Below are 27,910 nucleotides of genomic sequence, written 5' to 3'. Positions count from 1 at the left end.
CTCCCATTCTGTAGGTTGCCTGTTCACTCTGATAATAGTTTCTTTTGCTGTGCAGAAGCTCTTCAGTTTAATTAGATCCCATTTGCCAGTTTTGGCTTGAGTACTTCTAATTTTTAGTTCAGGCTTGACATTTTGATATTGACTTGAGTACTTTATATACCTTGCTGGATATCTTTGATAATTCACACTTACAATGAAGAATATACCTACAGATATTTATAAACATAAAGTTAAGCCTAGAATTTATTCATTCAATATTTATTTTCTTCCAAGTATAATGAGCTTTTGCTGCTCAAAAAGGACTCTCCAACCTGAAAAGCAATTTCTAAAAATATTTGTTTTCTTCAAGTCAACTGTATTAGTTATGAATTAGAAACGTAATTTATTTTAAAACTTTAAGCTCTATTTCTAAATCTTGCTATTTTATTTATAAATCTAACAAATTTTATATGAAAAGAACAGCCACTTTTATTTGTCCCTTTATTAATATTTCAATGAACTCTTACCTGACCAAATCATCTTTAAATGTTTAACATGACTTAGAAAATTAAATTCCCTTAGACACTTAAACTCTGATTACAAAATTAACACATCTGGTTCTCTCACTTCAAACACATAAGAAAATGTCTTAGCTTAAGTTCTCTGCCCCATCATGTAGCAGTAAGCCTGTCTTCTCATGACAACCTGTCATCTGTCATCATACTGACTCCCTCATTGCCTGCTGTCCACTGACAGGAGGAGACCAAATGACCTGACCAGTTGGCGCCCACAGCGTTAGGTACGGTGGAAAGCATATTGTATTCCCTATTGAAAGTGTCCAGACAAGAATTCATGTAAAAGTGGGCTGGGCGTGGTGGCTCACGCCTATAATCCCAGCACTTTGGGAGGCTGAGGCAGGCAGATCACTTGAAGTCACCAGTTTGAGACTAGCCTGGCCAACATGGTGAAACCCCGTCTCTATTAAAAATACAAAAATTCGCCAGGCCTGGTGTAATCCCAGCTACTGGGGATACTGAGGCAGGAGAATCGCTTGGACCTGGAAAGCGGAGATTGGAGAATCGCTTGAACTCCGAAGGCGGAGACCGCAGTGAGCTATCACACCACTGCACTCCAGCCTGGGCAACAGAGCCAGATTCCATCTCAAAAAAAATAATCATCATCATCATCATCATCATCATCATCATCATCATCATCATTCATGTAAAAGTAATCAGGAAAAAATGGTAGAGGAATAGAGAATTAGGGATAGGAAGGCGAGGAGGTCAAGTAAGGGTAACAATGTCAAAGTCGCATATAGAGTACCTTCAACTCAATTCCAGAGAGAGTTCTGGAAACAACATAGGTCACACTTGAGAACTGTCCTATTAGCAGCAAAAGAGCAGAGAATTTATACCCCAGTAGCCATCAACTATTGGCCAAGGGCCGCCCTGAGGGAATATACTAATAAATTATCAGGCATTTCCAGCTGTGGCCGCTGGAGGGCAGCCCTCCAACAAAGAGATGTGGGTCCTTACTGTTGGGAGAGAAAACCCTCTGGAACTAGTGTGCCCAAAAATGGTACAAGGTCACAAGGGCCATGGGTAGAGTACTGCCCACCCGTTGCACCTGCCAGATCCATTTGTGCCTGTCAAGGTAATCCTCTGCGACAGTGGCTAGTCACAATTTCTAGAAGACAAGGCTTTGAACAGAAAGATGAGTGGAACAAGTTTCTACTGGTTGGTTCTCAGACTGTGACTGATTTTCTTCTTTCTCCTCTACTCTCCATTCTAAATTTCCCTCATTCTAGGCCAGTATTTGTCTGATGGGTCATCTCTGAGAAGTCTGCACCCCTAGTTGTCACCCCCTTGTCACACTGTAGTTGCTATAATTGTCTGTTTACAGTTATAAGTGCAGAGCAGTAAGATGTGCCCTAGTGGGTTCTATTTTTGTTTTGTTTTGTTTTTTGAGATGGAGTTTCACTCTTGTCACCCAGGCTGGAGTGCAATGGCACAATCTCAGCTCACTGCAACCTCCCGAGTTCAAGAGATTCTCCTGCCTCAGCCTCCCGAGTAGCTGGGGTTACAGGTGCCCGTCACCATGCCTGGCTTATTTTTGTATTTTTAGTAGAGATGGGGTTTCACTATGTTGACCAGTCTGGTCTCGAACTCCTGACCTCAGGCAATACACCGCCTCAGCCTCCCAAAGTGCTGGGATTACAGGCGTGAGCCACCGTACCTGGCCTCTACTTTTGAAAAAAATAAAAAATTCACCAGCTCAGTGGCATGTGTCTGTAGTCCAAGCTTCTCAGGAGGCTGAGGCAGGAGGATCACTTGAGCCCAGGAGTTCACAATTGCATTGAGCTACAACCACACCACTGCACTCAGGCCTAGACAACAGAGGGAGACCCTGTCTCAGAAAAAAAAGACAAAAGATATGCTTTTATTAGCACCATGCTCTAACCAACTGAACTAACCAGCCCCCCTAAGATATGTTTTTAAAAGGACACTCCAATATTCTTCCAGGTCAAGAGCTGGACCTGGCTCAAGGATGGTTTAGCTAAAACTGGTCTGCCACAGTGCTAGAACCCAACTCAAAAGTGACCTTGAGAAGGGGTGGCGAGGGAAAAGCCTTTCAGTGTGCAGACCTTTCACTCAGCATGAAGGGAAATGTGCCCGAAGGACAGGATACGAATATACATGGACTTGGCTGGGTGGTCAGGGCATGGGAGGATGAAGACTGGCTGATGGCAGAAAGGCAGTCTGAGAAAGACTTGTGACATGAAAGGGGTGTAGCCAGTGGATCCCTTGGTCATGTGTCCACTGTTGCACCTACTTAGCTATAAAGTGAGCTCCTTCATGTAAGGTAGCGTTTTGCAAGATCTCCTATCAATAAATTGGGTATTTTGTGTGCCCTTAGACAGTAGTGGCAGAAAATTTAAACCCATATCCGGAAGCCATACCAATTCTGATCACAAAGAAATCATGCCACATATTTCTAGGGTGAAAAGTCTCTAGTATAATCGACTTGCCACCAACTGCCTAAGTGGTCTCAAGAGATTGCAGCATGTTGGCTCGGCTCGGTGGCTCACACCTGTAATCCCAGCACTTTGGGAGACTGAGGTGGGCAGATCACCTGAGGTCAGGAATCTGTGACCAGCCTGGCTGATATGGTGAAACCCTGTCTCTACTAAAAATACAAAAATTAGCCGGGTGTGGTGGCGGGCACCTGTAATCCCAGCTACTTGGGAGGCTGAGGCAGAATTGCCTGAACCCAGAAGGTGGAGGTTGCAGTGAGCCGAGATCACGCCACTGCACTCCAGCCTGGGAAACAAAAGGAGACTCCATCTCAAAAAAAAAAAAAAAAAAAAAAAAAAGAGGTTGTACCATGTCATGGAGCCCAGTATTAGTGTCTGCTGCTGACAGGCAGAGTAGGAGTCAAATTAGCCTTAGTGATCCAATTCTGTCAGGCACATTCACAACCTCTACCTCTCCCACCAAAGTTATTCCCCTGGTCAACCCATGGTGTGAACACTGGGCTGGCCAAGGATAGCAGCTGGCTGACATCAAGGTGAGTCGTGCTGTCCATCTGCTTATCCCGTGCCTCCTCTAAAGTGGATGTTCATGGCTGGGCCTCGATGATGATACCAAAAGTCTCACACACTGGGTGACTCCCCAGGTCCACCTGCAGGCCTCTTTCCCAAACTCCTTCACAGATCACTTCTTCCAGGGTTCTGACAAACCAGGCAAGGCTTAGCCACTGCTCAGGAGGCCAACTGCATCCTTACCTGGGGCACTTTTCTCCACATGAAGCAGAAGCTCTGTGGAGAGGGTTTGCGCTCACCACAAACTTCAGGGCCACTTCTGAGTCAGGCAGTCCTGCAGTAGGAGTCCAACCTTCCACAAACCAGGCCCAGACTGTTTCCTCCATCAGTTGGTAACAGGGAGCACCCCACAGGGCCACGGATAGAAGCTTGGGAGAAGAATGGATGCAAGAGCACTGAATGACATGGGGTCTGGACCACCTCTTTGTGTAACTTACTTCTGCCCCAGCCATGCTCAGATTCCATCCTGGATGCAGCACTTTCACCTTATCCTAGACCACTCTGTGCTCACGCCACTTTATGACTTGGTAGACCTGACAGCACCACAGCAGCCAACTTGTGATAGGTACTCTGGTCATATGTCGGTTGATATCCATAGTCAAAATATACTTCGTGTATTAGTTTGTTTTCCCACTGCTAATAAAGACAGACCTGAGACTGGGTAATTTACAAAGGAAAGAGGTTTAATGCACTCACAGTTCCACATGGCTGGGGAGGCCTCACAATCATGGCGGAAGATGAAGGAAGAGTGAAGGGACGTCTTCAATGAGGCAGGCAAGAGATTTTGTGCCGGGAAACTCCCCTTTATAAAACCATCAGATCTCGTGAGGCTTATTCACCATCATGAGAACAGCATGGGAAAAACCCGTCCCCATGATTCCATTACCTCCCACCAGGCTCCTCCCATAACATGTGGGGGCAGATGATCACCATTCAAGGTGAGATCTGGGTGGGGACACAGAGCCAAACCATACCAGTGCCCAACAGCATAAGAAGAGCTTTTTCCAAGGATGTATAGTTTTCCTCCCCAGGTGGCATGGCCTTGTTCAGAATTTTGGAGTCTACATTGACAAGCTCTTAATGGGGTTTGCCAAGAGACAGTGTCTTTATCAAGCATGGATTCCTCTAGCATTGTGGGATCTGCTGAGCTATATGGCCCCAGTAGCAGGGTCATTTGTTCCACAGCTTGGACCTGCTGCTAAGTCCTCTCTTGCTCTGGGGCCCACTCAGAAGTAACTACCCTCCATATGCAGGTACTTGCTGGGTGTCAGAGAGAAAATCACTGGAATTAATAAGTCTGAAATGGAAAAAGGATCCAAGAGCAATGCCAGCATCTGCCACAGAAGGCAAAAACTCCGCACTCTTTTAAGTGATTTTCATAAATCATAATAGTAAATTTAGTAGATCAAATTTGCTTACATGTTGTAATGATTGTCTAAATACCAGAGAATACTCAAAGAATTCAAGATTACAGATTATTACCACACCTATATAAACACACCTAAACTGAATGCAGTGTGACTCACACCTGTAATTCCAGCACTTTGGGAGAGTGAGGTAGAAGGATCACTTGAGGCCAGGAGTTCAAAACCAACTTGGGCAACATAGTGAGACCCCCCCCATTTCTACAAAATAAAATTAAAAGTTAGCCAGTCTCTCTTCCTCCATGCTGCCCACAGAGGTGACAACCATCTACTTGACACGATGGCTGACCTCAGACCCTTCATGAAGCCCAAGATTGTCAAAAAGAGGACCAAGAAGTTCATCTGGCACCAGTCAGATCGATATGTCAAAATTAAGTGTAACTGGTGGAAACCCAGAAGTATTGACAACAGGGTTTGGAGAAGATTCAAGGGCCAGATATTGATGCCCAACACTGGCTATGGGAACAAAAATAACAAAGCACATGTCGCCCAGTGGCTTCTGGAAGTTCCTGGTCCACAATGTCAAGGAGCTGGAAGTGCCGCTGATGTGCAACAAATCTCCCTGTGCGGAGACGGCTCACAGTGTTTCCCCCAAGTACTGCAAAGCCATACGGAAAGAGCGGCCCAGCTGCCCTCGGAGTCACCAACCCCAATGCCAGGCTGTGCAGCAAACAAAATGAATACACAGCTCATGTGCACACGTTATTTATGTTTAAATAAAACCATTAAGACTGCCAAACATTTAGCCAAGTATGGTGGCACACGCCCGTAGTCCTAGCTACCCAGGAGGCTGAGGCGTGAGCATTGCTGGAGCCCGGGAGTTTGGAGACTGCAGTGAGCTATGATTCTGCCACTGCACTCCAGCGTGGGTGATAGAGTGAGATCCCATCTCTAAAAATAAAATAAGCTAAAATAATAACAAATAAACACACCTTAAAATGTGAACTATTTCTTCATCATCTGTATTAGTCAGGATTCTCTTAAAAGGACAGAACTAATAGGATACAACTAATAGGCTATATATATATATATATACACACACACATACATATATATATAGGAGTTTATTATTAACTTACAGGATGACAAGGTCCCACAATAGGCTTTCTGCAAGCTGAGGAGGAAGGAGAGACAGTCCGAGTCCCAAAACTGAAGAACTTGGAGTCTGGTGTTCGAGGGCAGGAAGCATCAGCATGGGAGAAACATGTGGGCTGGGAAGCTGGGCCAGTCTCTCCTTTTCACGTTTTTCTGCCTGCTTTATATTAGCTGGAAACTGATTAGATTATGCAACCAGATTAAGGTCTGCCTTTCCCAGCCCACTGACTCAAATATTAATCTTTTCTGGTAACACCCTCACAGACACACCCAGGATCAATACTTTGTATCCCTCAATCCAGTCAAGTTGACACTCAGCTTTAAACATCACATCATCTCTCTACTTTTTAAAAAATATCTTCCTGGGGAAATGATTTTAAGGAGGTTAATTGATTGAAAATTCAGAATCAAAGAATTTCCAGATCATTGGGGGCATCGCTCCTCAGAATGTTTAACAAAATGCTCCACAGAAACTATTGAGATGAAACCCACTGAATGAACATCATTGATTTGACAAGTCAATGGAGTGTTTCTAGCTTTATTTCCATCAACAAGGTTTTAAGCAATCCCGTAAGTTTCAATTTCTTGAAACTCAATTCCTTTCCCCTAAATGACCTATGTGTTAAAATGTGGACTTTTTAAAGCCCCTGGGTTTCACTTCATCTTGTGGATGAAACCTTATGGTGTAACCTCCTGAAATGCAGTCTGGTGCATACCGGCAGAAAATGAACTCCTTCATCAGTCCCTATTCCACCCCCTTGCTTTTCTATCTTTTTCTTCATCTCATTGACCACCTTTTTTTTGAGATGGAGTCTTCCTCTGTTGCCAGGCAGGAGTACAGTGGTGTGATCTCAGCTCACTGCACCCTCTGCCTCCCAGGTTCGAGCAATTTTCCTGCCTCAGCCTCCTGAGTAGCTGGGACTACAGGTGCCCACCACCACGCCCGGCTGATTTTTTTGTATTTTAGTAGAGACGGGGTTTCACCATGTTGGCCAGGATGATCTTGATCTCTTGACCTCGTGATCCACCTGCCTCAGCCTCCCAAAGTGCTGGGATTACAGGCGTGAGCCATTGCATCCAGCCTGACCATTTTTAATCACTGTTCTTTTTTTTTTTTTTTTTTTTTGAGATGAATTTTGGTTTTTAAATTTTTTTAATTTATTTTTTAATCTTTTATTTCCAAAGATTATTGGGGACCAGGCGGTGCTTGGTTACATGATTAAGTTCTTTAGGGGTGATTTGTGAGACTTTGGTACGCCCATCACCCAATGAATCACTGTTTTAACGAACTGTTTTAATGAAGAGGAATAAAATATATACACGTCATTCTGCCATGATGCCTCATACCACCTGAAAGAGTACACAGTCACACATGGAACACACACAGTTACTAACCCAATTGGAGAATGGTACAAAATACAATCGTTACAGGTCCTGCTAGGAATATTTCGAGCATATGGAAAGCCTGCCTTCCTGAGATAGGCACCTGGAAGTCCCTGAGGCCTTATCTCCCTTCCTCTTTCCTTCTCCATCACTCTTCTCTCCACAGTACTAAGTTCATCTTGCTGAAGCCGCTGGGGCTCAGGCTGGTCAGCGTGATTTTCACCCTGCGAGAAAGGCCTCTTCACGCGGGTCCTGGCATGCTGCTGCCTCTTGTGTTCAAGGTCAGCAGGGCGTATCCACTTCAGGCCTCTGTACTTCAAAGGGAAGCATTTGAAAATTATTTTTATTTTATTTTATTTTATTTTAAGATGGAGTCTCACTCTGTCACCCAGGCGGGTTGGAGTGCAGTGGCGCGATCTCAGCTCACTACAACGTCTGCCTCCCGGGTTCACACCATTCTCCTGCCTCAGCCTCCCAAGTAGCTGGGACTACAGGTGCGCACCACCGTGCCTGGCTAATTTTTTGTATTTTTAGTAGAGACAGAGTTTCACCATGTTAGTCAGGATGGTCTAGATCTCCTGACATCGTGATCCACCTGCCTCGGCCTTCCAAAGTGCTGGGATTACAGGCGTGAGCCACCGCACCCGGCTTCATTGATTATTTTGAGACAGAGGCTTGCTCTGGTCACCCAGGCTGGAGTGCAGTGGCTGGATCTTAGCTCACTGTAACCTTCGCCTCCTGGGTTCAAGCGATTCTCCTGCCTCAGCCTCCCAGAGAGCTGGGACTACAGGTGAGCGTCACCACGCCCAGCTAATTTTTGTATTTTTAGTAGAGACAGGGTTTTGCCGCGTTGGCCGGGCTGGTCCCAAACTCCTGACCTCAAGTGATCCACCCACCTTAGCCTCCCAAAGTGCTGGGATTAAAGGCTGAAAATTATTTTAATGCAATTTTATGCAGAGGATAAAAGGTGCCTGGAGCAAGGAAGGGAAGAAATAAAGGACGAAAGGAACACCAAGAACCCCAGATCTTTCCCTACATTTTTCCCTACAGCAAGGATCTCATTACTCCTGAGGCACTCTTACCTACCCCACCACGACACAGGGGCTCACCAGTTCCTCTGCCTCTCTACTGTGATCATTCCACAGGTGATCCAGACTCACAGTGGAAGAATCAAAAACAAAAACGAAGACTGTAGCTCCCACATGGCTAGATCTCACCTCTAAGTGTGTTACATTTTCTCAGAAAGGACTGGGTGCAGTGGCTTACAACTGTAATTTCAGCACTTTGGGAGGCCAAGGCAGGAGGATCACTTGAGCCCAGGAGTTTCAGACCAGCCTGGGCAAAACAGTGAGACCCTATCTCTAAAAAAAAAAAAAAAAAAAGCCAGGTGTAGTGGCATATGCCTGCAATTCTAGCTACTCAGGAGGCTGAGGTGGGAGGATTGCTTGAGCCTAGGAGGTTGAAGTAGCAGTGAGCTATGATATGGCATGACCACACTCCAATCTGGGCAACAGAGAGACACCCTGTCAAAAGAAAGAAAGAAAAAGAGAGAGAGAGAGAAGAGAGAGAGAGAGGAGGGAGAGGGAGGGAGGGAGGAAGGAGGAGGAAGAAGGAGAAGGAAGAAGGAAGGAAGGAAGGAAGGAAGGAAGAAGGAAGAAGGAAGGAAGGAGGGAAAGGAGATAGGAAGGAAGGGAGGGAGGAGAAGAAAGAAAGAAAAGAATTAACTTCTAGATCTTGGAGGTAGCCTAAATTAAATTTATGGACTGTTGCTATAATATTTGTTACTGATTCAGGACCTGTCTCCAATCTGAAACTCCTTGAAGAAACCTAGAACCTATTTTCAGCCTTCTCACCCCAGTCAACTCTGTCTGTTCCTCCCTGGCACAATGTAAAACATTTAGCTGTGTAATCCAAGTGTTGACTGGCCTCACTGCCTGAAATACAATGAGAATGAGATAACATTCGCTTTAAAAAAAAAAACTGCCGTAAAATGTACATATACAAAATGTACCATCTTTCTCATTTTCATGTGTGCAGTGCAATCGTTTTCAGTAGAACCACATTGTTGTGCAAACATCACCAACATCCATCTTCAGAACTCTTGCAAAACTGAAACTCTGTACCCATTAAACAAGAATTCCTCATTTCCCTCTTCCACCAGCCCCTGGTAACCACTGTTCTACTTTCTGAATTTGACTACTCTACATACCTCTTATAAGTACAATCATGAAATATTTTGTGGGGTTTTTTTTGTGGTTGGCTTATTTCATTTAGCATAACGTCCTAAAAATTCATCCATGTCATAGCATGTGGTAGAATTTCCTTCATTTTTAAAGCTGAACAATATCCCATTGTATGGATAGAACACATTTTGTCTATTTATTCATCTGTGTGTGAACACTTGCATTGCTTCTACCTTTTGGTTATTGTCGATAATGCTGATGTGAACATGGGTATAAACATTAGCTTTTAATGCCCAAATTATTATGACATCCAGAGCCTCTTGACTGGATGCCTTTCCCAGGTATTTCTGAGGATCTACAAATACAATGACATGTTCCACACATCTGTCCGGGGGGAAGCTTGCAGCCTTTGGTAGGATGAGGCCTCGGACTGCCGCTGTCCACTTCCCCCATGAAGATGACTTCCTGTAGGGTCTGCATCAGCTTCTTAAGCTGCTGCTGTTCTCACACAGTGCGCTTTAGTCAAGCATGGGCAAGGACCCTTCCTGAACTTCCCACGGTGACCGATGAGACATGGCTTATATATTTAATAAGATATCTTTAGAAGAAAATGACAGAAACTCCAATCAAAACCGACTTCAGCCAAAAAGAGAGAGTTCTTTGGTTCACAAAGCTGAAAAAGTACAGGCATGTTCTTAGTTTGGGCATGGCTGGATTCAGAGGCTCCGGTCTTCAGTCTGAGGTCATGGCTGCATGTCTTCAGGATTCAAGCTCTTTCTTGGCTCTGTTTTGCTCTGTGTACTTTATCCTCCAAGTGGTTGTCCCCGGAAGCTCTAGGCTTATTCCTTCCAGAGGTAAGAGGATGACTCTCCCTGATAGTCCTAGCAAGACCTAAGCCTGGCTCTGATTGGCCCAGTTGGGGTCACATGCTCAGCCATGAACCAGTCACCATGGCCAGCGGTGCACAGTACTCTCATTGGCCAGCTCCGCATCACTTGTGCACCCACGAAGCCATGGGATGGGGCCAGCCCTGGCTGAAACCCATGGGACGAGTGGGGAATCCAATCTTCCCCAGGAAAATTGAAGATGCTAGTACCAAAAAAGGGTGAGTTGAATATCAGGAGGGCAAAAACAAATGTCCACTACTCTTGAGAATAATAGGAAAGAATTGCAATACAGAAATTCTTCCAAATTGAATTCTAGATAGGACTGCTTTCAGAATCTGTAAGGCACTGACCATTCAACAGGGTCTCTACTCGCCCATGAGGCCCGGAGAAAGGGCAGTTTCTCCATGCCCTCTCCCAGGCCAAGGGCCACTTCCCCAGGCCTCATTCCCTGTCCTTGGATTATTTGATCTCCTCAAGATCTTGGATGGTGGGAATATCCACTCCCTCTGGGAAAAATTCCCAATTCCTGCCAACAGTGCCCTCTGGCCATAGGATTTCAACAAGACATTCACATCAAAACACAGTAGTTCAGCACGTATCAGACTTCCCAGCATCTGGCTTATTCATTCCGGAATAACATCATGAATGGGACACCAAGACTTCAGGCCACGTGGGGTTTAGCCTGGCCAAACCCAGTTCCTTTTCTCCAGATGAAGGCTGGGCTTGTGTGTCTTTCCTATAGTCCTGGAGACTTCTCTATATCTCGTGTAAAGAGCTACATGAAAAAGAAGCCGTCAGAGGCGTTTGAACCAGAGCAACTCCATCTTGAATAGGAGCTGGGTAAAATGAGGCTGAGACCCACTGGGCTGCATTCCCAAACAGTTAAGACATTCTAAGTCACAGGATGAGATAGGAGGTCGGCACAAGATACAGGTCATAAAGACCTTGCTGATCAAACAGGTTGCAGGAAAGAAGCCCGCTAAACCCAGATGGTCATGAGAGTAACCTCTGGTCATCCTTACTGCTACGCTCCCACCAGTGCCATGACAGTCTACAAATGCCATGGCAACGTCAGGAAGTTACCCTATATGATCTCAAAGGGGGAGGCACGAATAATTCTCCCCTGGTTTAGCATGTAATCAAGAAATAACCACAAGGATGGGCAACTAGCAGCCTTCGAGGCTGCTCTGTCTGTGGAGTAGTCATTCTTTTATTCCTTTACTTAATAAACTTGCTTTCACTTTATGAACTGGCCCTGAATTCTTTCTTGCACGAGATCCAAGAACCCTCTCTAGGGGTCTGGATCTGGACCCCTGTCCAGTAACTGTAAGATCAACCCATAACTTATTGATCTGGAATTGTGAGTGTGAGGTGGTTTGGAGGGATAATTCATCTGAAGCACTTAGCATCAGAGAGCTCGAGAAACAGCAGATATCAGTTTTTTAAATTACAATACAAATATTCCAGGCAGGGGCTGTTACTGCTCTGGCAGAGACAGATGCATCCAATGCTGAAGGAGGAAGTGGGAAGCCCGCCATTAGGAAAATGGTCTCTTAGCCAGAATGGAAGGGACAGGGGGAGGGGAAGAGGCTCTCCCAGGATGGGCAGAGAAAGATGGAGAGCAGCAGCTGTTCAGTTGCTCCTTGAAGGACCCCACCCTGAGAGCCTGAAGGCAGCTGTTGTCAGCCCCCAGGAGGCCTACAGACCAGAGCCCAGAATAGACACTGGGCTGCTTGGGGCAGTCTCATCCCACGGAGGGTTTTAACCCTAATGTTGCAGAGCCCATGTGCCTTTCCACCTTGCCACTGCCGTCCATACAACAATCAACACAGAAGGAAAGGGTCAAAAGTCGCTTTTGGAGCTTTGCATTTGCACATGGGTGTTTCTAAGTCAGGTGCTAATGCCTGGTGGGTTTGCCAAAACCTTGTTTCTGAAATTATTTTCTAGACCCTTTAAATTCATCAGTATAGACATAGTGACGATACACATTTTTATAGTAGACTTTCACACAAGACAGAGATCAAAGGCATGTGAAAAGGAAGTGATAAAAAGAGTCACTCTCAAGTACATCTTGGTGTTGATTTTATTTTTAATAGCTCAGCTATGAGACTCTGACTTTGTGCATATACTTAGAGCTGATGTTGGAAGCCTCCAACTGTGTCACAGTTAGAGGCTCTTCATGCCCAAATTACCTCCAACCATCCAAGCCATGATGACACTCATTCTGTTGTTCCATCCCTTTTCTGAAGGCTTAGATTTGCAGAAGCCATCCTGAGAGTCCTTGGCACTATGCTTATAATTTGGATTTTGAACACCACGTGAACTCTGGCACCTGGTTATGGGGTCCAGTATCCACAGCCCCCAGTGGGAATTATGGCATTTCTCTTTTGTGTCTTACAATACCAAATAATTGGGCTTTTTCTGTGAAAATAAACTGCTTTTAATGTATTATTAAACCAATAAAGCATTAATATTTACTAATTACTAATTTAAGCAAAGTAAAACCTATTTCAGAGTAAGGGAAAAGCATGCAGAAACACACATTGTTATGAACTGTTGATAAACAAGGCTTAATATAATCCTCGTTTTCCCCATTCTATCTTAAAGGAAAATCTCAAACTCTTACTTTCATAAACAAAACTTTGTAATTTGAAAGAGTCCAGGTTTTTATAACGATCGCATTCCTTAAAATTAAACTACAGTTTTCACTTTTCTTAAAGGGAAAAACATTGAAAACTTTCTCACAGAGAGAAAGCATTGATTTTGCTCTGAGTTCCTCCCATGAACTGTCCCGATCGCTGCCAACTCAGTTCCTTCTGTATTCTGTGCACGTGGAGTACACTGTTTTCTGCTTAAAGAGTTATTTCCAACCCCCATCCCCAGCCACACCTCAGTTCCCTGAGTGTTCATGGCTCAATGACCTAGGAACCCCAAGCATTCGCCATAAATAAGGCTGTTTACTGACCTATTTTTACTAGGACTACTGAGATATGCTGAAACCTGGTGGGGGTTGGAGTCGGGGCGGGGGGGTGTTAAAGTTACACGTCTCTCTAGCACCATCAGTCATTGTTCAGATATTTAAATTTCACAAACAGAATCAATGGCCTGCTGGGGGCATTGTCACTTACACCAAGCAGGGCCATCTGTCGCAGCACTGGCATTTTAAGGCATTTTAGGTGACAGCGTTGCGGGATCTCTTTCTTTGTTCATGGATTTCAGGATGAAGTCCTCCAGTGGGGCTTCGTGACTGACCAAGGTTTGAAATTGATAATGTCCCCAGATAGGGACTTGCTGATTAGGCTGCATTCACAGCAATTAGAAGATCATCTGGTGTAAAAACTGTCCGGAGAGAGAGGGGCACAGAATCCCTGAGCTCAGATCGAGCAGTGGAAGAGAAAGCCAGGTCTCCGTTCTAGAGGCAGAGTTTTCCACTTTTCCCTAAGGGGTCCTCTCAGCAGCCCGCCTCTCAGCTACAACATGGGGAAATCCACTGCAGATGTGCTAATCACAGAATTGCACAGGTACTCCCTGAATCCAACTTGGGTTATTAAAACAACAATGAGGCGTATGCGTTTGGCTCTGTTCACCCCCAGGGTGACCAGCTGTCTCACTCCTCAGCCCAAATCCAGGGGATCTGTTGTCTAGGAATAATTTCTTCCACCTTGGGAATTCTCTGATTTTCTCTTACCTAGGTCCACTGGTCTTGACCAAAATGTGAGGTGTCCCTAACTTAAGATTTTGACTTTTAAGAGGCAGTCGAGGAAATAATGTTATGAGGTTTGTTTATTTCTCTAGTGGTCAAAGACAGAGAAGTAAAAAGCCAAAGCTAGGGTCCGAATGTATGGCTGCAGGTTCAAGATTCCAGGCCAAGTTCTTGGGACTCCAGCGCCTCTAGACTCACCAGCCCTACCAGCTCGTCCAGCCTCACCAGCCCCTCCAACCCCACCAGGCCCACAAGCCCTACCAGCCCCTCCAGCTCTGCGGCAGGAAATCCTGCCTCAGGGAATCATGATCCACCACCCAAGGAAGTATTTGCAGAAAAAAGAGATTCCACTGTTGCCTTCCCTCAAGGGTGGTGTTGAGCCCATTAAGCTTTCCCCAGCAGTACACAGAGTAACCTTAAGGATTCTGGTGGGAAAATATCCCAAATTCTGCTTCCTTATGCTTCACCATATGGCCTTAGGGCACATACACTAATCAAGAACAGCCCTGGGCATCCTGTCACCCCCCACGGTGCACCTGCAAACTGGCTTTTACAGCAACCCTGGCTTCCAAATGGGTCCGTATCTTTCTAGGCATCGTTTGTAATGCTAACCTGTTTGGTACTACCCAGAAATGCTAACATTTCTACCACTTTAATCTAAAGAGATTAAATCACACTCCATGATACTCCTGACAACAAACAGCATTTTAACCAGTAATTTACGATACAAAGATTTTCAATCAGGGGGCTAAGCCCTTCCCTGGTGGTTTTAAGAAACTGCCAGCCTCGATGGAGACTCCTCCATCAATTCCTCATCATTAGAAAAGAAACAATGGAGAAAAAAATCATCCAATTAAGTGACAATTCCAATGTGTAAATCTTATAATATTTTTGCATGTGTGATATGGGTTCTACACTAAAAACACAACTTGTCTAATCTGAATGAGATTTTCAGGATGTTATCCTATTTTGTTTGTGCCTCTTGGTTTAGTAAACTCCCAACCACTTTTCTTCCCTCACCCCAACTCCCCACACACAAAATGTTTCTCATTATGACCTGAGACATTCATTCTGATTGTAGAGGTTTTAGATCATTTCTTCTAGGTGTTAATCAGTTCTGGCCATATGGTGAGGGTGAGGTAATCATTATTACTTTACAATGAATGCCCTTAATTACATTTTCAGTAGTAATATTAGTCCTTCTGTTTATTTGAGTACCTAAGAGCTGCAGGCAACGTGATCTGAATTACATGGAGGACAAGCTCCAGCTAACTTTCCGTAAACTCGCATTAGGATTCTACTATGCGACGACAGGAGCAGGTGGGAATAATGAGCTGGCAGAAGCGGCTGCCTGTCACACTGCCTGGTGGTCCCTCTTTCACCCCAGTTTGCCTCAGGCATTTTCGACTTCGCTGTGACCTTTCTTGCGGTGATACCAATCGAGTGGTCAGGAGAGAGGCGCCCAGCCCATGTCGGAATCCTCCTGCTGGCCCTGGGGATCCATGCGACTTGATCTTAGATATTGGTGGTGACGTGTCGCTCTCCTTGACAGCATCCAGGAAAAGGTAATCACCTTTGCCAAAATGCAAGTGGAAGTTCAAAGCCTCAGACTTGAAGAGTGTCCCTGGGGACTTCCAGGCCCCGAATGGGAATGTGGAGCCCTTCTGCCCAGTGGGGCACGGCGCCGGAGTGACCTTCGCCTGAGTGGGAGGGTAGTCAGTGTTTGGGTCCACTTTAGGGGTGGTCCAGGTCAATTGAACTTGTCATATGCCACGGGAAGACATCAGGTAAGTTAATGATTCTAAGATGAATCAACTGCTCTTTTAGTCAGTGTCTCTTGAGAATTCATTCACTCCATCCACCACTGTTTTTGACTCTCTAGTATGTGTTATGGACATTTAAGTAAAGAGAGAGACAGTGATTAATTCACTGCCCCAAAGGAGGCCTGGAATCTTCTTAGGGAAAAGAATCCTCACAAAACACTCCATTGAGTATTCTTGTGTTTAGCCTGAGTCATGCTTGAAAAATCGCAACGTAAAAACTGTTTATTTTCACATAGTATGGTAGAAGGAATAGGCTTGTTCTCAGACTATGTCTTGCCCTGGAGATGTGTGCACAGGAAGCCTCTATCTTGGTCGCCCTTTGGCATAAGCTTTGCACCTGTTCCCCTCTCCTTGCCTAGATTCTTGCCTCTTCTCTCGCTTTAAAGACCAGGACTTGTTGTTGTTGTTGTTGTTGTTGTTGTTTTAGAGATAGTATCTTGCTCTGTCACCCAGGCTGGAGTGCAGCGTAATATCATAGCTTGCTGCAGCATAAACCTCCTGGCTTCAAGTGATCCTCCCAGAGCAGCCTCCCGAGTGGCTAGGACTACAGCCATGTGCCTTCACGTTTGGCTAATTTTTTTTATTTTTTGTAGAAATAGGGTCTTGTCATGTTGCCCAGGCTGGTCTCAAACTCCTGTCCTCAAATGATCCTCCCACTTCAGCCTCCTAAAGTACCACCATGCCCAGCAAGACCTGGATCTTTGACAACTCCTGACGCCCAAGCCCCTGCCTCCCACTAGGCAGGCATTTTTGGTTAAAGTATGAGCTCCCACTTTGTATTTATCTCCAGCTTTGGGTGTTCAGTTTGATGGGGACCAGCCACAGGTGTCCCCACCTAGCTCTCCAGCCCTAATTTGTTTTCTCCCATGTTGCAGTTCCTGGCTTCTTCCCATTTGCCCACACCCTCATTGTGGCACAGTGCCCCAAACTGACACATGCCACAGGCTCAGAGTATCTTCTGGCTGGTCACTCAAGGGCAGAGAGGATTTCGTGACCTTTCCCTGAGAACAGCTGCATGAACTGCAGGGTCAGCAAAGGGGTCGTGTCTGCCTGCTGCTAAGGTCAGCTGCGGACAGCTCAGGTCAGGGAAAGCCCATTTAGCATTAGAAGAGTAAAAAGAAGAAAATACCTCCTCAGCCAGGAGCACTTTGATGTGAACCAATACAATTAGTCTCTGAATGATGAATATAAATGATAATCAATGACGTAGATGTGCTTAAAAGAAGGTGAGAAAAGATTATCACTGCCTAAACGTTCCTTCTAAAGGACACCACAAGTGGATGAGTGGAGCATAAAGGGTAGATAGGATTTTTTTTTTTTTTTTTTTTTTTTGAGATGGAGTCCAGCTCTGTTGCCCAGGCTGGAGTACAGTGGTGTGATCTCGGCTCACTGCAACCTCTGCCAACTGGGTTCAAGTGATTCTCCTGTCTCAGCCTCCCAAGTAGCTGGCATTACAGATGCACGCCACCATGGTCAGCTAATTTTTGTATTTTTAGTACAGACAGAGTTTCACCATGTTGGCCAGGCTGGTCTCAAACTCCTGATCTCAGGTGACCTGCCTGCCTCAACCTCCCAAAGTGCTGGGATTTCATGTGGGAGCCACTGTGCCCAGCCGGGTAGATATGATTTAAATCTTTTTTTTTTTAATTTTTTTTTTTTTTTTTTGAAACAGAGTTTCGCTCTTGTAACCCAGGCTGAAGTGCAATGGCATGATCTCAGCTCACTACAATCTCCACCTCTCCACCTCCTGAGTTCTAATGATTCTCCTGCCTCACCCTCCCAGGCAGCTGGGATTACAGGCACCCACCACCGTGCTCTGGTAATTTGTGTTTTTTTAGTAGAGACAGGGTTTCATCATGTTTACCAGGCTGGTTTTTTTTTTTTTTTTTTTTTTTTTTGAGACGGAGTCTCGCTCTGTCGCCCAGGCTGGAGTGCAGTGGCCAGATCTCAGCTCACTGCAAGCTCCGCCTCCCAGGTTTATGCCATTCTCCTGCCTCAGCCTCCCGAGTAGCTGGGACTACAAGCGCCCGCCACCTCGCTCAGCTAGTTTTTTATATTTTTTAGTAGAGACAGGGTTTCACCGGGTTAGCCAGGATGGTCTCAATCTCCTGACCTCGTGATCCGCCCGTCTCGGCCTCCCAAAGTGCTGGGATTACAGGCTTGAGCCACCGCGCCTGGCCTAGGCTGGTCTTAAACTCCTGACCTCAAGTGATCTGCCCACCTCACCTCCCAAAGTACTGGGATTACAGGCATGAACCAACATGCCTGACTGATATGATTTAAATCTAATCAGAACACTGTAAGATACAGCAAAGTCTCAAAGTGGTTGTCTATGGATGGCACTATGGGTTACATATTATTTTTCCAGAGCTCAGAATGTTCTGAATTTCTTTGTTTTTGTTATTTATTTATTTATTTATTTTGAGATGGAATCTCGCTCTTGTTACCCAGGCTGGAGTGCAATGGCTCATCTTGGCTCACTGCAACCTCCGCCTCCCGGATTCAAGTGATTCTCCTGTCTTAACCTCCCAAGTAGTGGGAATTACAGGCACCTGCCACCACTCCTGGCTAATTTTTTGTCTTTTTAGTAGAGTCAGGGTTTCACCATGTTGGCCGGGCTGATCTCAAACTCCTGACCTCAAAAGATCTGCTTGCCTCGGCCTCCCAAAGTGCTGGGATTACAGGCGTGAGCCACCGCAACTGCCCTGAATTTCTTTAGAGAATCTATATTGCCTTCATAAAAACATGCTTTAAAGTTGTTGTTTATTTTAAATGTTAGTTTGAAGTTAAAATGCTTTTCCTCTGACTAGGTGTTGAATGCATTTAGGAAAGGCTGAGCATGAAACCTGGGTTGGGGGAAAGAGCCTGTTTAGAGGGGACTGTAAAAATGGAGACTCCCAGCTGGGATTGACAGGAGAGGGTCAGAGCGCAGAGAGATGCCTGCTGGAAAAGAAGTGACATGGTTGAATATTTGCCCTGCTCAGTGTCATGTTGGAATATGATCCCCAGGGTTGGACAGGGGGCCTGATGAGAGGTGATTGGATCATGGGGGTGGACTGGTCATGAATGGTTTAGCGCCATCCCCTTGGTGCTGTCCTGCCGATAGTAAGTGAGTTCTCATGAGATTGGGTTGTTTCAGTGTGTGGCATCTTCTCTTGCTTTCTTGCTCTCACTCTTGCTGTTTGATGTGCCTGCTCCTACTTTGCTTTCCGCCATGAGTGAAAGCTCCTGGAGGCCTCCCCAGAAGCCAGGCAGATGCCATGCTTCCTGTACAGCCTGCAGAACCATGAGTCAATTACACCTCTTTTCTTTTCTTTTTTTTTTTTTTTTTTTTTTTTTTGAGGCAGTCTTCGCTCTGTCACCCAGGCTGGAGTGCAGTGGCACGATTCAGCTTGCTGCAAGCTCCGCCTCCTGGGTTCATGCCATTCTCCTGCCTCAGCCTCTCAAGTAGCTGGGACTACAGGTGCCCGCCACCACGCCAGGCTAATTTTTTGTATTTTTTAGTAGAGATGGGGTTTCACCATGTTAGCCAAGATGGTCTCAATCTCCTGACCTCGTGATCTGCCCGCCTCGGCTTCCCAAAGCGCGGGGATTACAGGCGTGAGCCACCATGCCCGGCCAACCTCTTTTCTTTATAAATTACCCAGCCTTAGGTATTTACAGCAATGCAAAGAACAGCCTAATGCAAGAAGTAAGAGGAAAGATAATACCAACTTACCAGTAAGGGTACTAAGATGACACCCAAGTAAAATGCAGAACAGTTATCATTTCATTTGCTTGGCAGAAGGAGGGTGACAGTTTGTAGGGAGATATAATCTGACCGAATGGTTTAGGGAAATGTGAAACCAAATGGTTTGGGGAAAATATGATGAAATTCAATATATTTGAATTTGGGAATATGTTCAATATATTTCAGTCCAATATATCCTTACAGAGTGAGGTTTGGCATGGTACCACTGTGGATCATTTGTCTTCTATTCAAAAGAAGGACAATGTCTGTGTTAATGTTATGGTTCAGGAACCCAGCAGCAAGTGCAGCTTGCAGCCTGCACTCCCAGCCACTCCTGCTTACATGAGATAACAGTGAGCCACAAGACAACATCCCCATCTGAGCATGCTTGGTCCTGGGAATCATTAGGGACTCTTAAGCAGAAAGTCCTGACCACCTAAGAGTGAGCACCAACTTTTCACTTAATAGTTTCTGAATATTCACCAGGTCAGGTTTTCTTTTGTTTGTTTGTTTATTTGTTTTGTATTTTTTGAGACAGGCTGGGGTGCAGTGGCACATTCATGTCTCACTGCACCTTGACCTCCTGGGTTCAAGCGATCGATCCTCCTGCTTCAGCCTCCTGAGTAGCTGAGACTGCAGGTGCACACCACCAAGCCCAGCTAATTGTCTCATATATATATATATACACATATATATATGTATTATTTTATATATATGAAATATATATATTATATATTTAGAGACAGGGTCTTGCTGTGTTGCCTAGGCTGGTCTCAAACTCCTGGACTTGGGCAATCCTCCTGCCTTGGCCTCCCAAAGTGCTGGGATTACAGGCATGAGCCACTGTGCCTGGCCCGCTTGCTTCTTTTAACCTAAGCTATCCCTTAAAGCTGATTGGACTTCATTTTATGAGAGGATGCTGTGGCTTACCCAGGTCGTAACCATTAAATTTATCACATTAACCAATGTTTAATCATGATCACAGATTACTGAGAATACTGGCAAGAAAATTAGTAACTACAAAATCACGACAGGTTGTGTGCAATTAAAATTTTTTTCAAATAGATTTTAGGTTAACATTAAACATTCCAGTTATAATCTCTATTCTGCAGTTGATGCAGAGTTTGAGTTTAAAAAAAGAACTGTCTTCACAGAAACGTGGACTTAAAAATATTTTTTATATAATAAACTTTATATTTTTAGAGCTATTTTAGGTTCACAGTAAAACTGAGCAGAAAATAGAGATTTCTGATACCTCTTGCCCTCAGACATGCACAACCTCTCTCCCTATCAACCTCCCCCACCAGAGTAGTAGATTTTTTACAACTGATGAAACAACATTGACGTATTATCACCCGACGTTCATAGTTTAGATTACAGTGGGTTTGGACACATACATAAGGTCATGCATCTTCCGTTACAGTCTCATTCACTGCTGTATTAGTCTGTTCTCACACTGCTGATACCCGAGACTGGGCAATTTACAAAAGAAAGAAGTTTAATTGGACTTACAGTTCCACATGGCTAGGGAAACCTCATAATCATGGCAGAAGGCAAGGAGGAGCAAGTCACGTCTTATATGGATGGCAGCAGGCAAATGAGAAAGTTGCAAAAGCAGAAACCCCTGATAAAACCCCCAGATCTCGTGAGACTAACTCACTAGCATGAGAACAGTATGGGGAAACCGACCCCATGATTCAATTATCTCCCACCGGGCTCCTCCCACAACACTTGGGGATTATGGTAGTATAATTCAATTTGAGATTTGGGTGGGGACACAACCAAACCATGTCAACTGCCCTAAAAATCCTCTGTGTTCCATCTGTTCCTCCCTCCCTCCTTTCCCACTCCCTTCCTCCCCCACTCTACTCCTTGGCAACCACTGATCTTTTTTTTTTTTTTGAGGTGGAGTCTCGCTCTGTCACCCAGGCTGGAGTGCAGTGACGCGATCTCGGCTCACTGCAAGCTCCGCCTCCCGGGCTCACGCCATTCTCCTGCCTCAGCCCCCTGAATAGCTGAGACTATAGGCGCCCGCCACCATGCCTGGCTAATTTTTTGTATTTTTAAGAGAGACAGGGTTTCACCACATTAGACATGGTCTTGATCTCCTGACCTCGTGATCTGCCTGCCTTGGCCTCCCAAAGTGCTGGGATTACAGGCATGAGCCACTGCGCCCAGCTGGGAACCACTGATCTTTTTACTGTCTCCATAGTTTTGTCCTTTCCAGAATGTCATATAGTTGGAATCCTACAATCTGTGGCCTTTTCAGATTGGCCTCTTTCACTTGGCAATACACACTTAAGCTTCCTTCAGGCCTTTCCATGACTTGATAGCCCATGTCCTTTTAGTGCTGAATAATATTCCATTGTCTGGGTGTACCACAGTTTATTTTTTCATTTACCTACTGGAGGACATCTTGGATGCTTCCAAGTTTGAGCCAATTATGAATACAACAGCTACCAACATCTGTGTGGATATTTTGTGTGGACCTAAGTTTTTAACTCATTTGGATACATATATATACACACACACATATATGCATATAATACATACATATATGTATATATGTAACCAAAAATTATAATTAAAATATTTTCAAAATGTATTTAAAATATTTTTATTTATTTTTTTGAGATGGAGTTTCACTCTGTCACCCAGGCTAGAGGGCAATGGCATGATCTCGGCTCACTGCAACCTATGACTCCCAGGTTCAAGTAATTCTCCTGCTCCAGCCTCCCGAGTAGCTGGGATTACAGGCACCTGCCACCATGCCTGGCTAGTTTTTGTATTTTTAATAGTGATGGGGTTTTACCATAATGGCCAGGCTGGTCTCAAACTCCTGACCTCAGGTGATCCACCCACCTTGGCCTCCCAAAGTGCTGGGATTACAGGTGTGAGCCACTGCACCCGGCCCAAAAATATTTTTTAGACAAAAGTCATCAAATAACATAACAAGATCTTCATGCTACTATCCGGCATACTAGCCTCGTCCTTCCCAATCTCCCTTCCCAAAAAGTAACCATTATTCTGAATTCATTGTGTGCCATTCCCTTCCCTTGCATTTCTTATACTCTACTTATATATGCATTCTTAAACAACACAGTGTATTTTTGCGTGTTTTCAGCTTTGTATTGTACATGGATTATTTTGCAATCTGCCTTCCTCCTCTCCTGCCCCCACCCTTTATATGAGGCTTATGAAACGCATCCGTATTGAAATGTTCAGTTCCCTCAATTTCGTTGCTGATTTGTGTGCCATTCTATAAACATCCCACAGTCTGGTTTTCTGTTCCTTTGTTGATGGACACTTAGCTTGCTCCCAGATTGTTGCCACAATTGCCAACAATTAGATTATAAACAATACTAACAGAAACATCCTGGTACATGACAACTCTGGCACTTAAGCAAAACTTTCCCTGGGACAGTGCTACTCAAAATATGGTCTGAGAACTGTTTGTTTCTAGTAAATCAATGCCCTGCTTCCTTAATCAAGAAAATCTTACTATGAAACAAACATCAGCTAAACTTGATGTCGTGTTGCATAATAAAGTTAATTTACAACATTCTGGTGCAAGTTCTTCTTATAGCAGAACTGGCACTCTGCAAATAAGTGAGCCTATTTTCTCTCTCTCTCTCTCTGTGTATATATATATATACACATATACACACATACATACATATATACACACACACAGATATATATATATGTATACACAGAGAGAGAGAGAAAATATAGGTTCACTTATTATAGAGATATAGGTGCATTTTATATATATATAGAGAGAGAGAGAGAGAATATATCCAGGAATGAAATTATTTATTTATTTATTTATTTATTTAATTTTTAAATTTTTTTTTTTGAGACAGAGTCTTGCTCTTGTTGCCCAAGCTGGAGTGCAATGGCATGATCTTGGCTCACTGCAGCCTCTGTCTCCGAGGTTCAAGTGATTCTCTTGCCTCAGCCTCCCAATTAGCTGGGATTACAGGCACCCACCACCATGCCCGGCTAATTTTTGTATTTTTAGTAGAGATGGGTTTCACCGTATTGGCCAGGCTGGTCTCGAACTCCTGACCTCAAGTGATCTACCCACCTAGGCCTCCCAAAGTGCTGGGATTACAGGTGTGAGCCACCACCCCCGGCCAGGAATGAAATTATTGAGCCAGATGCAGAATGATCTACTTTCTAAATTGTGGCAAACTGCTCCCACAGCTTAGTACCTAATATCATAGTGTTAATTCCTGTAAATCTGAAATCTTAAACGGGTCTACCTCAAACATTATAGGGCCTGAGACAAGAACACAAATGAAACCCCTGAGCAATATGTCTAAATATTAAAAAGTTTGAAGTCAGGTGAATAAACTGTTAAACATCTTCTATCCTCCTACCTTGACAAAAATGCTTTTATAACAACCTGGAAGGCCAGGTTCAAATTTAGAATTCTCACCATGTTGGCCAGGCTGGTCTTGAACTCCTGATCTCCAGTGATCTGCCCATCTTGGCCTCCAAAACTGCTGAGAGGCCAAATTTAGAGGGTTTTTTTGTTTTTTGTTTTTTGTTTTTTTTGAGACAGAGTCTCTCTCTATCGTCCAGATTGGAGTGCAATGGCTCAGTCTCGGCCCACTGCAACCTCCACTTCCCGGGTTCAAGCAATTCTCCTGCCTCCAGCCTCTCAAGTAGCTGGAATTACAGGTGTGCACCACCACACCCTGCTAATTTTTGTATTTTTAGTAGAGACAGGGTTTCACCATGTTGGTCAGGCTGGTCTTGAATTCCTGACCTCGTGATCCACCCGCCTTGGCCTCCCAAAGTGCTGGGATTACAGATGTGAGCCACCGCCCTCAGCCTAGAATTCTCAGATTTCTTAAAGTCCACCCTGGAATGTGGGTGGCTGTGGAGAGCTGGCCCTTGACCTGCAGCACGACTCTTCCCATCTCCAGCTCTGCCCTGCACCTCAGGGATCTCCTGTGTGTGTCTATAGACACGCAGCTTACGCGTCCAAACTCCATCTACACTCCCATGAACAGCCACCCCTCGGCCACTTTGGGAGGACAGGCTGCGTGCAGGAAAGAGCCTCCTCGATCCCTGGAAATGAACTCAGAGCTGCTTAGAGGACTTCACAGCCCCTGCCCCACAGTTTTGTGGTAGGATAACAGGCTCCAGTGGGCATATCCTCTTGTCTCTGGGTACCTTTGGCCATTTGGGGATGGGTAGAATCAGAGGAGGGTCAGAGTTGAGCCTCTAAAATAGGCCCAGAGCTGGGCGCAGTGGCTCACGCCTGTAATCCCAGCAATTTGGGAGGCCAAGGTGGGCAGATAACGTGAGATCAGGAGTTCGAGACCAGCCTGGCCAACATGGTGAAACCCTATCTCTACTAAAAATACAAAAAATTTGCTAGCCATGGTGGCAGGTGCCTGTAATTGCAGCTACTTGGGAGGCTGAGGCAAGAGAATCACTTGAACCACGGAGGCAGAGGTTGCAGAGAGCCGAGATCATGCTATTGTACTGCAGCCTGGGCGACAGAGCAAAACTCAGTCTCAAAAAACAAAAATAAAAAATGAAATGAAATAAATTAAGCCCAGAGTAGGGGCCCCTCTTGCCAGGATATAAGGGCAATACTGGGAATTTATTACTGTCAATGAGGTTTTCAAATTCTCAGTGTTTTGTTGTTCTTAGTACTCATTAAGATAAAAATCTGTTAAGCACCTATATTCATTTCCCCATTTCAATTTTTTATTTTGCCTATATTCATCTTTTTGTGTGTGTTTTCTTGATCTGTTTTGCCAGGGTTCTATCTTATTAATCTTTCAAAGGACCAGGTTTTGGCTTGATTCGTCTTTATTTTTCTGCTTTCTCCATTTTATTGACTTCTTTAAGATCATTCTTTGAGTTCATTTGATTTAACCTTTCTTGTTGCCTAATTTATTTTGAGTGAACAGTTTTTCTCTAAATACTGTTTTGGTGACTTCCCACCAATTTTAAAAGAAAGTGTTTTCATTATTGCTTAGTTCTACATATTTTGTATTTTATGATTTTAAATCCTTTTAAAATTTATGATTCTTTAGTAGCATGTTATTTATTTTCCAAATAGGTGAGCTTTTACATTTTTTTTTTTTTTTTTTTTTTTTGAGACAGAGTCTCACTCTGTTGCCCAGGCTAAAGTGCAGTGGCACAATCTCGGCTCACTGCAGCCTCCACCTCCCGGGCTCAAGCCATACTCCCACCTCAGCCTCCCAAGTAGCTGAGACTTCAGGCATGCACCACCACACCCATCTAAATTTTTGTATTTTTTGTAGAGACAGGGTCTCACCATGTTTCTCATGCTGGTCTCGAACTCCTGGTCTCAAGCAATTCGCCTGCCTCGGCCTCCCAAAGTGCTGGGATTACAGGCATGAGCCACCTCAGATAGGCCTTTTTAAACAACCCACTTGTTATTTGTTATTAGTTTTTAATTTTATTGCAACATGGTTAGAAAACATATTTTTTGTTTGTTTTTTGTGGGGTTTTTGTTTTGTTTTGTTTTAGAAACAGGGTCTTGCTCTATTGCCCAGGCTAGAGTGCAGTGTTGCAATCATAGCTCACTATCGTCTTGAACTCCTGGGCTCAAGTAATCCTCCCACCTCAGTCTCCTGAGTAGCTGCGACTCCAGGCACACACTCCCATGCTCAGCTGACTTTTTTATTTTTTGTAGAGACAGGGTCTCATTATGTTACCCAAACTGGTCTCAAACTCCTGTCCTCAAGCGATCCTCCTGCCTCAGCCCGCCAAAGCACTGGGATTACAGACGTGAGTCACAGCACCCGGCCCAAATTGAGTTTATCTCTAGAATGCTAGAGTGGTTTAGCATTGGAAAATGTGTATGAATCTCTCTTTGTCAGTTTATCTGACTGAGATTAAAATTATATGATTTTCTCAGTTTTACAGAAAAGCTTCATAAAATTCAGTATTCATTCGCCATTAAATTCTTTTTTTAAAATGTGAAAATAAGATAAAGGGCATCTACAGCAACCATTATATTTAATACTAAAATGTTGAAGGCATTATCTCTAAGATTGATAATAATAAGTTAAGGGTGGGTCGCGGTGGCTCAGACCTATACACCTAGCCACTCTGGGAGGCCAACCCAGGTGGATCACTTGACATCAGGAGTTTGAGACCAGCCTAGCCAACATAGTGAAGCCCCATCTCTACTAAAAATACAAAAACTAGCCAGGCGTGGTGGTGCATCTCTATAATCCCAGCTACTCGGGAGGCTGAAACATGAGAACTGCTTGAACCCAGGAGGTAGAGGTTACAGTGAGCCAAGATCATGCCACTGCACTTCAGTCTAGGCAACAGAATAAGACTTCATCTCAAAAAATAAAAAATAAAAGTCAAGGATTCCTGCTATCAACATTTCTATTCACAATTGTACCAAAATTCCTGGTCAGGGCAGTAAGGCAAGAGAAAGAAACAAGAGTTTTAGGAATTGGAAAAAAAAAACAAAACTGCCTTTATTCACTGCTGATGTAATTGTCTGCCTAAAAATTCCCAAAATAATCTAAAGATAAACTGTTGTATTAATTTTAACATTTATCAAGGCTGTTGGATACAAAATAAGTATGTGAACTCAATTACATGTCTCTCTACCAGCCACAGTTAGAAAAGTAATATATTTTTAAAAGAGCCATCCTTTGTAGATTCCTATAGGATAATGGCTGCTTCTTAAGTCTGAAATTCTCCATTTATTCTCCAAAAGGCATAAAGATCAACAAGAAAAGCAAATGAAACTATCCAAAAAGGCATGTCCACATCATCACAAAGAGAACGCTACAAATGTCAATTTACATGCAAGAGAGGAAATAAAGATACAACACCAGCAGACCCAACCCCAGAGCCCACACTGAAGCAGAGTCAGATGAGAACACACAGAAATGAGAAGAGGGAAGTCAGGTTCCTAGTGGTGGCAGAACACAGATAAAACATCACACCCAGAATGAAAGGGTCTTGCTCAGGGTGGGGGAAGTTTCAGAAGAGCTCTGAGATCGGGCTGATCTGGCTACTAAAGAATCAAAAGGAGATAAGGCTCAGTGGCTCATGCCTGTAATCCCAGCACTTTGGGAGGC

The 27,910-nt window shown here is 44.4% G+C and overlaps 1 protein-coding gene and 1 pseudogene across 1 annotated transcript in view; both read left to right on the top strand.

Annotated features, from left to right (window-relative positions):
* Positions 1-5,284: 5,284 nt before the first annotated feature.
* On the top strand, positions 5,285-15,824 carry LOC108522291 (uncharacterized; annotated as a pseudogene).
* The window catches only part of CUNH7orf33 (chromosome unknown C7orf33 homolog), a 25,435-nt gene continuing 13,002 nt past the window's right edge, over positions 15,478-27,910 (top strand). Inside the window, exon 1 of the mRNA XM_017862391.1 lies at positions 15,478-16,042. Coding sequence (XP_017717880.1) covers positions 15,839-16,042 — 204 coding nt within the window. The 5' untranslated portion in view covers positions 15,478-15,838. The remainder of the gene's footprint in view (positions 16,043-27,910) is intronic.

This window comes from Rhinopithecus bieti, unplaced genomic scaffold, assembly GCF_001698545.2.
Source record: "Rhinopithecus bieti isolate Rb0 unplaced genomic scaffold, ASM169854v2 scaffold_64120, whole genome shotgun sequence".
NCBI lineage: Eukaryota > Metazoa > Chordata > Mammalia > Primates > Cercopithecidae > Rhinopithecus > Rhinopithecus bieti.
Note: the sequence above shows the minus strand (reverse complement) of the source record. Positions and strands in the feature narration are given on the sequence as shown.